The sequence below is a fragment of the Zootoca vivipara genome, chromosome 7 (genome assembly GCF_965207765.1).
Source record: "Zootoca vivipara chromosome 7, rZooViv2.hap1.1, whole genome shotgun sequence".
Taxonomy (NCBI): domain Eukaryota; kingdom Metazoa; phylum Chordata; class Lepidosauria; order Squamata; family Lacertidae; genus Zootoca; species Zootoca vivipara.
The window spans coordinates 83,725,952-83,741,092 of record NC_142590.1 but is presented as its reverse complement, the minus strand read 5'-3'; the positions used below and the strand labels follow the sequence as shown (position 1 = coordinate 83,741,092).

At 40.9% G+C, this 15,141-nt stretch overlaps 1 protein-coding gene across 8 annotated transcripts in view; it reads left to right on the top strand.

The window, feature by feature from the left end:
- The window catches only part of SYCP2 (synaptonemal complex protein 2), a 52,857-nt gene extending 39,680 nt beyond the window's left edge, over positions 1-13,177 (top strand). For 7 of the 8 annotated variants that reach the window (XM_060277329.2, XM_088674698.1, XM_060277328.2 and 4 more), the window contains 10 exons: positions 401-568; positions 2,820-2,910; positions 3,556-3,699; positions 6,097-6,227; positions 8,215-8,309; positions 8,607-8,706; positions 9,923-9,981; positions 10,137-10,215; positions 12,707-12,763; positions 12,868-13,177. In XM_060277329.2, the coding sequence (XP_060133312.2) occupies positions 401-568; positions 2,820-2,910; positions 3,556-3,699; positions 6,097-6,227; positions 8,215-8,309; positions 8,607-8,706; positions 9,923-9,981; positions 10,137-10,215; positions 12,707-12,763; positions 12,868-12,939 (996 nt within the window). In that variant the 3' untranslated portion in view covers positions 12,940-13,177. The remainder of the gene's footprint in view (positions 1-400; positions 569-2,819; positions 2,911-3,555; positions 3,700-6,096; positions 6,228-8,214; positions 8,310-8,606; positions 8,707-9,922; positions 9,982-10,136; positions 10,216-12,706; positions 12,764-12,867) is intronic. The other variant, XR_015951190.1, reaches the window with a different exon arrangement.
- Positions 13,178-15,141: the final 1,964 nt, after the last annotated feature.

The following is a 15,141-nucleotide window of genomic DNA, read 5'->3' as shown; positions in this document are numbered from 1 at the left end:
AGGGAGGTGGCACTTTCCCAGGAAATGCAAATTTAGAAGTAATCCAGTTATTGGTGGAATATACTTACTGGAGGAAGACCCCAGGGCTGAATATATGTTATGTATGCTTGCATAAGATATGGCAAAGATTCTGTGCTATCCTTTCTATCCGCAGCTGACGCTATGGGATAAAGTCTGCTTAAACCAATGTTGCCTTCTATGTTACTTCAAATAGTACTGCACTCATTGCTCAGAGCCATTCAAAATATAGTTCCAAAGCATGTGTAAAATTCTGGTGAACCAAGCTTCTCGGTTAACAGTTTTCTTAAGGTTGCAACCTTCAGTGATCTTACACATTGGAAAAAATCTGCATGTGTATTCTTCCTTAGAGTCATTTACCAATAACCATTTTTCTTTGTAGCTGAACCTTAGTGCCTCCACTCCAAAAGGAAAAGGTGTCCAAAAAGCAGATGTAACAGACAAATATTGCGCTGTTGAAACAACTAGCATACAAAATTACTCTTCAAATAGATCATCTGATATAGAACTGAAAGATCTTTCTGAAAACCTTGTGAAAAATGGAAAAGAGGTACATGATATCCAATGCAATTGTTGTGTTTGGTGGGGAAATAGTTCTCTTTTGCTGTTATTATTGTAGTTAAAGATGAAGGGACCCCTGATCATTAGGTCCAGTCACAGACAACCCTGGGGTTGCGGCGCTTATCTCGCTTTACTGGCCGAGGGAGTTGGCGTACAGCTTCTGGGTCATGTGGCCAGCATGACTAAGCTGCTTCTGGCGAACCAGAGCAGCACACGGAAACGCCGTTTACCTTCCCGCCAGAGCGGTACCTATTTATCCACTTGCACTTTGATGTGCTTTCAAACTGCTAGGTTGGCAGGAGCAGGGACTGAGCAACGGGAGCTCACCCCGTCGCAAGGATTCGAACCGCCAACCTTCTGATTGGCAAGCCCTAGGCTCAGTGGTTTAACCCACAGCGCCACACACGTCCCATTATTGTAGTTACTGTTCTTTTATTCTTGTAGTTATTGTTTTTTGAAAATACATTTCTTCGTTGTTTCAGATTGAGCATTTCATTGTGGAAACAGTTAAAAGGAATTGTTGTTGTTTAGTCGTTTAGTCGTGTCCGACTCTTCGTGACCCCATGGACCAGAGCACGCCAGGCACTCCTGTCTTCCACTGCCTCTCGCAGTTTGGTCAAACTCATGTTGGTAGCTTCGAGAACACTGTCCAACCATCTCATCCTCTGTCGTCCCCTTCTCCTAGTGCCCTCCATCTTTCCCAACATCAGGGGCTTTTCCAGGGAGTCTTCTCTTCTCATGAGGTGGCCAAAGCATTGGAGCCTCGGCTTCAGGATCTGTCCTTCCAGTGAGCACTCAGGGCTGATTTCCTTCAGAATGGATAGGTTTGATCTTCTTGCAGTCCATGGGACTCTCAAGAGTCTCCTCCACCACCATAATTCAAAAGCATCAGTTCTTCGGCGATCAGCCTTCTTTATAGTCCAGCTCTCACTTCCATACATCACTACTGGGAAAACCATAACTTTAACTATACGGACCTTTGTCGGCAAGGTCTCTGCTTTATAAGATGCTGTCTAGGTTTGTAATTGCTTTTCTCCCAGGAAGCAGGCACCTTTTAATTTCTTGACTGCTGTCACCATCTGCAATGATCGCGGAGCCCAAGAAAGTAAAATCTCTCACTGCCTCCATTTCTTCTCCTTCTATATGCCAGGAGGTGATGGGACCAGTGGCCATGATCTTGGTTTTTTTGATGTTGAGCTTCAGACCATATTTTGCGCTCTCCTCTTTCACCCTCATTAAAAGGTTCTTTAATTCCTCCTCACTTTCTGCCATCAAGGTTGTGTCATCTGCATACCTGAGGTTGTTGATATTTCCTCCGGCAATCTTAATTCCGGCTTGGGATTCATCTAGTCCAGCCTTTCTCATGATGAATTATGCATATAAGTTAAATAAGCAGGGAGACAATATACAACCTTGTCGTACTCCTTTCCCAATTTTGAACCAATCAGTTGTTCCATATCCAGTTCTAACTGTAGCTTCTTGTCCCACATAGAGATTTCTCAGGAGACAGATGAGGTGATCAGGCACTCCCATTTCTTTAAGAACTTGCCATAGTTTGCTGTGGTCGACACAGTCAAAGGCTTTTGCATAGTCAATGAAGCAGAAGTAGACGTTTTTCTGGAACTCTTTAGCTTTCTCCATAATCCAGCGCATGTTTGCTATTTGGTCTCTGGTTCCTCTGCCCCTTCAAAATCCAGCTTGCACTTCTGGGAGTTCTCGGTCCAAAAGGAATAGGCCAATGCAAATTATGAGTACTATACTACATTTCCCCCTGTTTTTATGAAAGCCACAAACTGTTTGCTATTTGCCTTTGAAATTTATTAGCCCAGTAAACATTTCTTTCCACATACCATACTTTTTAAGGCTACATTTGGACTGAAATTCAAAACACAGTTGCTAGGGAGTAAGCCCTATTGAATACAAGGGGATCTGAGCAGGGCTCCACAGGATACAATCCAGCCAACATTTTAAGTTCCATTTATTTCAGTGAAAGATATTTAAGCATTTTATAGAATTTAGAATTATAGAATTTAAAAGTGCTTAGCTGTAGCTTGATTATGCCATATGTTTCTAAAGCACATTAGTGTAACTGTTGAAAATTAATTTTAAAGGATTGGAGCAACTGTATTTTTGGCAAGTTTTCATTTATGTTGTCTGTTAAATATTCACATGTTAGCTTAATCTAAGGTAATCTTACAAATTGGTTTAACATTTGGTTAACATTATGCAACTATTTTTAGGGTTCTGTATCTCCATCTCAATTATCCACGCCTAGCAAAAGTGAGAAAGAACTATGGCATGCGGAACCTCTTACTAACACACATAAATCTGGTTTGTAAATTTTGCTTTCTGAAAAAAAAGATAAACAACAGATCTGCAGTTTGCTATATAGAAAATGGAAAAGCTTTAATTTCTTTCTGTCTATTTTACATGGTCTGAGAAAACAAGTAGCTGCATATTGTTTGAAAATTGGGGCTCACTAAAGTTTCTAAATGGATGATTGCAAATCATTACATTAGTCTCGAGGGCTCTTTCTTTCTTGTCAGAATACTGCTATATGCCCCCTTTCTCATGGCAAACTTAATATGATGAACTTTTTGAGCTCCAAGGAGCTGCAGAAATAAATTATGTAGCACTTCTGTGTCTTGTAATATGCACACCCTTACAGTGGAATTTGCTGCCAAGGAGTGTGGTGGAGTCTCCTTCGTGACCCCATGGACCATAGCACGCCAGGCACTCCTGTCTTCCACTGCCTCTCCTTCTTTGAAGGTCTTTAAGCGGAGGCTTGACAGCCATCTGTCAGGAATGCTTTGATGGTGTTTCCTGCTTGGCAGGGGGTTGGACTGGATGGCCCTTGCGGTCTCTTCCAACTCTGATTCTATGATTCTATGCTGTTTAGGTATTGAATTGAGCACAACTATATAATTCTGTATTTTATTGTTGTGGTTTATAACATTTGTTTAAATATTGTCTTAGGACCTACAATACATACTAATTTCAAACGATTGTACCAGGAGGATACTGAAAGTGATTCTGATGAAGAAGGAGTTAAAAGAGAGGGAAGAAGAAGAAAGCTGCTCCCTAGGAAGTTATTTAGAGCAGATAATAGCACTTGTAAAGGTCAGCTGGAACTGAAGTTGCTCTTTGAAATGGTGTAAAAAGTACACACATCTCAACTTTCCCATCTCAGTCATTTCACCTGTAATATTAAAAGGCATTTAAGTAAAATAATAAAGGTTGAGATCTGAAGAACCACTCAACTAGTTATTAGCTCAAGGAGGCTCTTAACATATTTATCAAACACCCACACACCAGATATATAGCTTCTGAAACTGGGCAGAGTTTCTAATGCAGTTTTATTCAGTTGAAATAAAGGGGGGGTCCACTGTTAGTTCTAAGGCCTTGGGTATATGTAAAGTAGTTATGGAATCCCAACTGGAAGTCTCTGTTAATAGGGAAGAAACTTACTGTGAATTAAGTGCCTCCTCCTAATTTGACTGTCATAAACAATAGAGGTGCTTGTAACTGTATCTTGCTCTGGCCATCACTGTTGCAGTGCATGCATTCTTAATTTTTATTTTCAAAATACCCTTGTGATTTTGCATTTTTGCATCATAGCATCATGTGAGATACATGTAGATTACACTCACAGCTGTGGTTATTGTAATCTTCTCTTCTTTCTTCTTTGGCGATCACTCGTAGCCGAGTAAGATTGTCTTCCATAAACCGGTTTTAACAATGGGTGCGTAAGTGACTGTGGAGGCCAATTCTGGATCCACACGTCCTTCCACAGTGGGAACATTGGTTTCCAGGCGGGAGTTGATCACTGTGTGGATTTGCCAAGCGTGCCTTCCTCTTAGCATGTTTCTCCCTTGCATCCTGAGATCGAGTTTCTTCAAAGCCCATGACACGTTTGGTAAAGGCTGTTCTCCAACTGGAGCGCTCGCAGGCCAGTGTTTCCCAGTTGTCAGTGTTTATACTACATTTTTAAAGATTTGCCTTGAGACAGTCTTTAAACCTCTTTTGTTGACCACCAGCATTACGCTTTCCATTTTAAAGTTCGGAATAGAGTAGTTGCTTTGGAAGACAATCATCAGGCATCCGCACAACATGACCAGTCCAACGAAGTTGATGTTGAAGAATCATTGCTTCAACACTGCTGATCTTTGCTTCTTCTAGTACACTGGTATTAGTGAATGGTTACAATTCAAAATGAAAACATAAGAATGATTTACTACAAGATTAAAGAATTGTTGCAAAAGTCAGTTTCATCACACACACACTCCTCTTCTTGCAAGAGGAATACTTTAGAATTAGAAAAGTCCAATTCTCTATCCAAGTCATTGTCAAATGCTTCTGATACATAGTGCCACCTTATGATGAAAGGTGGAATAACATCTTCTGCAAGTACAAGTTGATCATTTGAATTTCCCAGCAAATTTTGTTGAAGAGCATAGCAGTATTAGCTTTTTTCTCTGCTTCTTTGAACTTCTAAACAAGCTCTATTGGATGCTTTTCATATGATAGTTTTTTCTATATGAATACGGGGGCGGGGACTTGCTTCTGTGTGTGATGGTAACATACCCATCTATTTCATAATGTATACATATGTTGGAAAGTCACAATTGGCAATATGTTCCCAAAATGTGGATATGTTAACAAAATTGGCTTAGGGTAACATTGAAGCTAAGCAGGTCTGGGCTTGATCAGAGCTTGGATTGAAGGTGTCTTGGTGCATTGAGGTCATTAATGTAACATTTCTAACAATGTAACAATCTCTTTACACTTTATCCATGTACTGTATGTGCGTATTCCGATAAATTACCACCTGTGAAAGTGTTTAGGTTGCTGTTAGTTAAGATTTTATATATTTACTTACTTTGTTAGTCACTTTATCCTGCCCAGGGCAGCCCAAAGAAACTTTCAAACAACCACACAAACAAAAATACCCACATAGATACATTATAACCAAAGGAGAAAACAAATACATTAAAAAAGATCCACTTTTGAAAGGCCTCAGGTGGTTAAAGGCCAAATAATAATAATAATAATAATAATAATAATAATAATAATAATAATTTATTATTTATACCCCGCCCATCTGGCCGGGTTCCCCCAGCCACTCTGGGCGGCTTCCAAAAAAACAGAAATTCTAAAATACAGAAATCCATCAAACATTAAAAGCTTCCCTAAACAAAGGCCTGGTTATAGAGGAAAGTTTTTGCCTGATGCCTAAAAATATGCAATGAATGTGCCAGTTGAGCCTCCCTGGGGAGAGCATTCTACAAATGAAGAATTACTGCAGAAAAGGCCCATCTTCATATTCCCGACCTTCACACACAAAGAAGGGCCTCAGATTATGATTGCAGGGTCTGAATCAGTTCATATGGGGAGGGGCAGTCCTTGAAATTATTTCAATAAGCACCATATCTCTTAGGAAGTGCATCAATACTGATAGGAGTATACAATAGCTGGCATCTGAATCATGATACATAATCTTTTTATTTTATTTTTTAGTTTCTGAAAGCATGTCTCCTTTGTCCATCAATGATGCATATACATTTGATGGAGAAAACTGGGATGCTGACAGTTCAAGTGTAGGGATGATGTGTCAGAAGGTTTGGAAAGAGTTTGCCAGGAAAACACAGGTGAGTATTTTATTTATCCCTAATATTGTCCACCTTTTATTGGTAGAATATTTAGTCTTGTTAAAAAGGTTACATATAGACTTGTATAGTGGGTTGCTTTTGATTACAACCGGTGATATTCCAGATAGCGGCAGAAGTTATCCTGCTCTCCAAGAAGTCCTCCACAAATATCATTATTGTTGCGTGTCCAGGCACTGTGATCCGCCACCCTGCAGCAGTGTTAAATGACCACTTGTGACAACAATTGTTTTGGTTCAAATCTGGCCACAACTTTATTGATTACATATGTAAGTGGCTTTGGCTCAGGTCCAATCCTCAGGGGTAAATCATTGGTGAGGGAGCCCTATGACATTCATCAAATAGGTACTGCCCCACCAAGACTGCCTTCTGAGGAGTGCAGTTGCCCTAGCCCCCAACTGGGCATCTTGACAGGAGCACCTCCTCCAGGACCCCTTTAACAGTATACCCCATTCCTTTGGTTGGGTAGGCAAAAGGCTTACAATATCCCTTTGAACCAATAACTAAGGCTTAACCCAAGGCCTTATCTGCCAAAGTTGTGGCAATTGCTATGAGGTAGGCGAAACCCCCAGGTCATCCAGTTGACCTGAAGGACAAATTCCCCCCCCCAGCCCCAAATACAGCAACCAATCGTAATCCATAGCAAGGTCAAAATAGTATTACACCCACGGTGGGTAGGATGCAGTTTAACTGTAGGGAGGGAAAGTGGAAGACCCAACAAGACCATAGTGCCAGGCATGGAGACGGGACTCTTTAAATACCCTGGGAGCAGACCTGAGTGAATTCCTATGACAGACTCAGTCAGGCTCGCCCCTTGGAGTGCCTGCCCCCTCCCCTGGAGTGCCTGACTGTAATGGTGCTGTTGCGGCTACTCTTGAGTAAAGACGGCTGAGTCCGCTCTGTCTTTAAGAGTTTTATTGTGCATAGTATTTACAGTGAAGAGATAGCAGAAAACATGACCTCTCAGTCACTCGGAGAATCTGGGAGTGGACGTTTCCTGTTACGCGCCCAGCATAAGAGTTTGGGCACCCTGAAACGCCTCCTCCCGCCCTTACATTTGGTGCATAGCTGCCAAGTTTTCCCTTTTCTTGCGAGGAAGCCTATTCAGCATAAGGGAAAATCCCTTAAAATAAGGGATAACTTGGCAACTATGATTTGGTGGCATGCCTTAATTCAGGCACCGGAAGGGGCTTCCTGTTCCCCTCCACATGTTGGTCAGGGCGTTGCAATGGCTCTCTAGCATAGCCGAGCCCTGACTCCTCCAGCCCACTAACTTCCTCATCCCCCCACCTGACCCGCTGCTGCTGCTGCTCTCACTGGGCGAAGTGCTGGTCAACAGGAGAGGCGGAGGCTCCCTGTACGGAGGTCCCCTGACACCGCCCCTTGGTCTAGCTGCTATTGGCCAATCTACAGCTGGACTCAATTCAACCTTTCCCCCTGGCCAGTGGTAGAGCTTCTAACATCTGCTGCTGCCTGTGGATCTGGCTGAGGTGGCTGGGTGCAGTGGGATGCCACCATGCCACCCACCAAAGAGGGTAAGCGGAATTGTTGTTATTAAATTTGTTACCTGCCCTTCATCAGCAGGTGACCGAGCAGGTTGCAACAATTTAAAATTCAAACAGTTAATGCAGATTACAATCACAGGAGTAGGATAGGCTCTGAAAATGCACATCTCAGATGTCAAAGGCCAGGGTAAAGAGAGAAAAAAGAATTCATTGTCTGTGTTCTAGTACTGAATATTCTGGCCTTCCATGTTCTTGTCAATGTATATGAAATGCTTCCAGGGGATAAATCTGTTACTTTGTTTTTCATGCAATCTTTTTAAATGGCAGCTGGAGTATATTTTTTCAGAGTTCTGGTTTTTAAAGCATCATTTTGGGAAACCTTTCAGGAGGACTGGTGTGTGGTTCTTATATGAAAGGGGTGGGAATTGACAGGACATAATTTTTGTTTTCGCTTCTGTTTTTAGAGCCGCTCAAAGAGAATGGACAATTTTACAAAGCAGTCATTGAAAACAACTCAACAGCATTTGAATGCAATGAGTAGTGAGTTACATAAGTGCAGGTGTGTATTGAATAATTGCTTAAAAATGATTAGTTCTAGTTAAAGGTAGGTAGCCGTGTTGGTCTGGCGTAGTTGAAACAACAACAACAAAAAAACTTCTTTCCAGTAGCACCTTAGAGACCAACTAAGTTTTTCATTAGTATGAGCTTTCGTGTGCATGCACACGAAAGCTCATACCAATGACAAACGTAGTTGGTCTCTAAGGTGCTACTGGAAGGAATTTTTTTATTGTTTTAAAAAATGAATGTTGCTGTTGCATGTTTTGTGCATTTTTCTTTTTCTTTATATTTTTTGCAGGACCAAACAGCTGGAACATCTTCATTCCTCTCTCATGAAAGAGCTTGAATGTTTTGAAAAAGATTCACAGGCTTTGAGAAATATGGAGAAAGACATCTCAGTAGGTGTTTCTACTCACAGAAATATTAAACTACTTGAATTACTTGCTGTAATTTGAATGTAGGGCATTTAAAAGTACTTATGAACGTGGAGAAATTTAAAAGGGGTTCCTAGACTGGAGGTATCCCTCCCAGAAGCTCAAAAGAAAAAGATGCAAGCTCCAAGTGAGAAGATAGCCTTTTATTGAAATACAAATGAGCATAGGGACAGTCTCAAAGATTAGGAGGCTGCAAAGGACCACATCCAAAGCCATTTTTCTTGCACACTTCCAGATTATACGCATTATTTCCATTCACTACTTAAAGGATTGCAGCAATCTTAGCAGTTGCCACCCAATGTCATCATCCAGAACCAATCATAATCTTTTAGTTTTCAGATCAGCCCTCATGATGATTTTATGTAATTACATATAATCATTTTTCAGTGTCTTTATTAAGACTTTGACTAATGTTCCTATTCATTAAATGTCTCCCAATATCCGCTTTCATCTATCTACAAAACAATTCAAGATTAATCACAATTGCCATGCCTAGATGATCCTCTTTTCATTCATAGAATGGTCACCGTACATTCTAATAGTTTATTCTTTTCAGTGTTCGTGAATGAACATTCACTACTAGCAGGCTATCACTTTATTACAGGCCTTTCCCCGGGTCTTAGAACCTGCCAAATACATAGATGTAACATGTAAAGCTTATGGCGTAGAGATAAGGAATGGGAAAAGCTTTGTTGGATAAATTTCTGTATACAGTATTTGGCTGCAAAAACCCAGGGCCAGAAGACATGCTGGCAATATGAGAAATAGTGAGCATCATGAGAAATAGTGGCATCATGACTCACTATGTTCTAGTTCACTGCACTTTTCTTAGAGTTTTCCAAGATGTGGTGAGCCACAGTCTATATTAAGACGTAGAACTGCTCTCACCTAAAAATGGCAGCCTGTGGTGGCTTCATCATGCCACATTAGAGAGGCATGCCTGAATCAGTACAAAATTTTTGTTTGTCCTGGAACATTACTTTTTGTAGAGTGAAGCTAACTCTCAAAATAGAGCATAAAATTGTGGGAATTGGTAGCAGCTAATAATTACAGTTTATTAGCAACATAGTATAGTGTTAAAACAACAGATTTTAATAGTAAGAGCCAAAAAAATCAAGGCTTGTTTCACATGTGAAAATAAGGATTTCTTATACTGATTTTTATTTTATTTTATTTGCAGAACTTTTCAAAGAAGCATTTTGAAACATTTAGTACTTACAAGAAAAATGAGCAACAGAGGTTAGTGTGCTTTCTTATTATTGGAGCACAACAGAGGCACTGCATCTTTGTTGTTGCAACTACTTTTAATGTTACATATGGCACTTGTGAGGACAAGTTTTTCCCTGTGTCAAAGCAAAGATAATTAAATGGTGTTTTGATCTATATTCTCTTAGACTTCAGAATCTTAAAACTTCATTCGAAAAGAGCATGTACCATACTGCTGATGCTGAAGAAAGCATTTTTACATCTAAGGTATGTAATTTCTCCTCCTGCTTGGCAGAAAGGAAACAGTTACAGTGTACTGCTTTTAATGGCTGACTATGAACATCTCCAAATATTTACCTAACAAGACTCAATACATATGAAAAATACGAAAGCCCTTTCATGGTGGAGTTCTCCTTCCAGTAATAATCTTGTGTCTACATTGTTTTTAGAAAGTGGTTCATATGCTGCCTTGAAAAGGTTTTATCCTTAAAGGGGGCCTAAATCTATTTTTTAAAAATAGAATTAAGTAAAATAAATCAAGGACCAATTTCAACAGTAACTAATTGGGTGATGTGGTAAATATGAATTCTAGACCTTTCCTGAGAATTGGTGTACCAATACAGCAGTCTAGGTTGACCGAATAAGTCATTTGTTTTCTGCAGGTAGTAAATGCAACAGGTAGCTGAGGACAGCCTCAGCTCCCTGGTTATGTGTATTACTACTATACATGTGTTTGTTTTGTAAGCCCTCACCTGCGGCTCCTAGAAGCTGTCAGCATGCAACCGTGTCCACACTCCAGGAAATGGCTTTGACTGGCCAGGTAAACCAAATGAGGAAACCAATGCATCTCAAACCCTCAATGAGTTAGGGACTTCCCTGCATGTGAAGACAGGCTCTGGTGGATTGAGTGGATGAGATAAATAGTGAGCCAAATGATCAAGAAGGCAGTTTCTGCACATACTGTAGAAGGAAATGGGCAGACTGGAAATTGTCAAACTGGAAAGGTAGCCCATCTAGGAGAAGGGAAACTCTGATCCTAAACCTCCGCTTATGGTGCTGGAGGAGACTCTTGAGAGTCCCATGGACTGCAAGAAGATCAAATCTATCCATTCTTAAGGAAATCAGCCCTGAGTTCTCACTGGAAGGACAGATCGTGAAGCTGAGGCTCCAATACTTTGGCCACCTCATGAGAAGAGAAGAATCCTTGGAAAAGACCCTGATGTTGGGAAAGATTGAGGGCACTAGGAGAAGGGGACGACAGAGAACAAGATGGTTGGACAGTGTTCTCGAAGCTACGAACATGAGTTTGACCAAACTGCGGGAGGCAGTGCAAGACAGGAGTGCCTGGCGTGCTATGGTCCATGGGGTCACGAAGAGTCGGACACGACTAAACGACTAAACAACAACAAACCTCCGCTACCTTGTGGATATACTTATCTGTGAGAAAGACTTCTAGAGTGACCCCCCCCCCAAGGAAAAATCCATACAAACTGTCTTGTAGGACATGTTTGAGAAAAGGAATAAAGCCTACATAAACCCAGAGTGGAGTCCCTAAGATGGTTGAATGGTGTCTTGTAAGCTAGCAACTACGGTAGCCAAGCTTTCTTTTGCTCTGCTTCCCTTTGGACCACATCAGCGAGGCTGAGAGAGATCTTGTCATTTGGGCAGCCGTACACATTGCCCAGGCTTGCTTCCTGGTGAGGTCACTTCAGCAAAAACAACACAGGAGGCAGTTGTTACAAGTTACCATTCTCTGTAGCCACAATAGACACTGTGATTCACCAGCAGTCTGACTTTGCCCCCAGAGGTGCACTCCATTGTCTTTCAAGACAACAATGTGTTGTTTTGAATTTTGCTAGTACACCTTAAAAACATAATGTCTGGAACAGTCCTACAACTCATACTCTCCTATTATGACATGAAGCCTTCCCCAGGCTGCCTCTTCTCATATTTCCAGAGTTAGTGCAGTTGAGCAGGAGCACTGACATCTGCTTTCCCCTGTTGTTTAGAAGGGTGCAACTGATCCAAGGCAAGCCCACATGTGGTACGTGGCTCATTAACTAATCAAAGGCACTTGTGAGACCAGCATATGCACCCACAAAAGTAGATCCCTGTGTGACTTGTGGCTTTGGCTTTGCTTCCTTTCAATTCATCTGCTGGCAGCAAATAATTCTGCCCCAGTTCTACCACATGTTTGGAGTTCTGAATCATTCTGAAAAAGAGTTGCAGCAGAGATTATGACCCACCTCCATGTTGGGTCTGCATGATTCACTTGCTTGCTACCAGTCAGCAGACAAGCTAACTTAGCCTTGCAGACACCCACAACAGTGAAACATGGTAGGTGCCCTCTTCTGGGTAATTTTCTTATAGAAACCTTTGCTAGCAGTGATGCTTGCTTCCTAGTTTAATTCTGTTTGATATTAGGTGTGGTGAACCTCTGGCACTCCAGGAGTTGCTGAGTCCCAGAAAGCATCTGGGGGACCAAAGGTTCTCCACTCGTTGTTTAACTGATGTGCATGGAGGGCCGCAGAAAGGCAAAGGAGAATGAGAGAACCTATTTTGAAACTGCAAGAGGATGGCTTGGGACTTCTGATGCCTTAGTTGCCTGGCAAGTGGCAATCTTCCAGCTATGCTGTTTCAGCACAGAAGCTCTAAGAATTTCAGAAAAACTATAGAGTCATTTGGTTTGACTTTGCTTTCTGCAGCTTTAGTCGAAATTAAAAAGTGAAAATACACCAATTTTTTTGTTTTATTTTAGATGCAGCTAATGAAAGATGACATGAAGGGGCTCCAAGAAAAATTCCTTAAGGAAATGGTAAAAATAAAATTATATCTTCATTGTACATTACTTTAAAACAAAGTTCTTTTGTTAAATTATTTTAAAAGAAATAAAACCTAACGTAATGACTTTTTTCACAGCATGAAGAAGAATTGCTTAATGTTCGCAAAGGACTACAGTCACTCTTTATGGTAGAAGATAAAAACTTCTAACGTGGTTTATGATGTAAATGCAACAAGTTAAAAGAGACAATATGTTTGTATTGCATTTTGGTAATGTGAGTGACCCATCATTTCTGTAATAGGGTTTCTACTTGTTGATAGGATGTAATTATAGAGAGCAAACAATTTTCATGAAAATGCTATTCATCATTATTGTAATTTATGTAGATAAAGTATTTTTATGTTAAGTGATGTTTTGCTATTAAAATAAATTGTGTTCTAAAAGGAATTCCAATAATCGAGGGATTTTTCTAAAATACAATGGCCATCTTAAGTTAGTCATGACTTACTTTAGCTGGAATGGGGCTAATTCTTTAAAATTAGCTGTGATTAAATCCTGCTTCAACCAAGAATTAACTGTACTTTTTAAAAACTTCCCATATGAGGAGGAAAGAAATTAGGTCTTTGGATAAGTTAATATTACTATTGAAAATAGGAGAGATCATATGTATGCATTGCAAAATGCAGTCTGTAATTAGAAATTTTGTAGCAGTTAAAGGGAAATTAGATGGTGTTAATGCAAGTTTAATCCAAGTTATCTTAGCTTCCAGCTGGAATTTCTTATAACCCAAACATTTCTAAATGTGTTCTTTAACTGTTTTGGGAATGTATATTTAAGGTTACAAAAATGTACATTTTAGAAAATTAAAATAGATTCTGCAAAATATCAGTAGAAGCAAATCGTTACCCTTTTCCCACCACCTTGAGCCAGTGATAAAAAGGAATCCACATAATCTCATTTACTGCAGTTCTATAGAACAAAGGTTATCAGTTGGTGCTCCGCGGAAGTACCATTCACATAGCAAAAACTACCATAGATATATCAAAATTCCCAAAAGTAGCGGTTCCGTGGCTTGGTTTTTGAAAAACAGGTAGTCAACGTATGTAGCTAATTGGGAGCCACTGCTATAGAATATAAATATTCCACATACTGAATTTTACAGAACCTGAATTTGCTATTGTTGCAGATTCTAACCGTATCTTATCCCATGTTTATTTAGGGTTTTGTTTTTTGTTTTAATTCTATTGCTTAATATTGTCAAAATCTCTTAGGTGGTTTGCATGAAAACAATAAAACACAACACACTTCATTACAATTTCCTAAAAATGAACAGCTGAGCAGTCCATGAAAAGCCCCCCCCCCCCTCTTAAGAGTTGAATGGTTAGCAATATATGGACTCCCGCAGCAGGGCTATCACTGTCTAGGAACAGTTGGTGGTGGCACACTAAATGAAAATGGTAATGGGTACTCCAAGCTGTTGAGGTCACCTGGGCAGTGATAGATCTGTGCACCTGCTCCTAGTTACTTGGTAACTGCCCATCCATATGTTCTCTATCTTGTCTCCGTCTTCATTTATACTTTTTTTTTATCTCTCAGGACTGCATCGAGGAGCTGATTTAGGACTGCTCCTGATTCAGATTTTGCAGAGACGTACAGCTGGTTGTTGTCAGCATACTGGGGTCACCTTGCACCCAGTCTTCTTACCATCCCCAGTGGTTTATATACATATTATATGCATGGGGGGGGAGGAATATGTCCTGTAATTGCATGCATATCAAAGTGGGGTCAGGGGCTGAGATACAGTCACTCAATATTACTCTCTTGAACCAAACCCTTGGCAAATGCTCTCTCTCTCTCTCTATATATATATATATACTAGCTGGCCCTGCACGCGTTGCTGTGCGTTAGTCTGTGAAATGGAGGGTAATAGCCCCCCTTCAGATCCCCCTGAGTCGAGGCGAGATACTGTGGAGAGGGCAGGTTTCATCCCTGTGTCTCCCCCCACCCTGTTCTGACCCATGACGTATCCCTGCCCCCTATTCGGCCCCCCCCATTCCCCCCCCCCGGCAGGCCCCTACCTCCACTTGGCAATGTTGGGCCTTGTTGCTGGAAGAGGCCTGTTTTCAGTTGGTTTGGTCTTCAACACCTCTGCTGGATGGATGGATGTGAGTGGTGGATCTCGTGGTGGAGGTGGGGTTTGTGGGTGTGGTGTAGATTTCACAGGAAGGGAGTGGTGTACTGTGGGAGGAAATCCACTTGAGGGCGCTATTTTACTTTGTGGAAAAAGAGGTTTGTACCTGCGAAGGTGTGAGATTTGAGGGATTTTTTCCTAACAACGCTCGGGGAGTGGCCTGGATCATTGTGTCAAAATTTCAGGATGATCGGTCAAGCGGTTACGGAGAAAAGTGGAT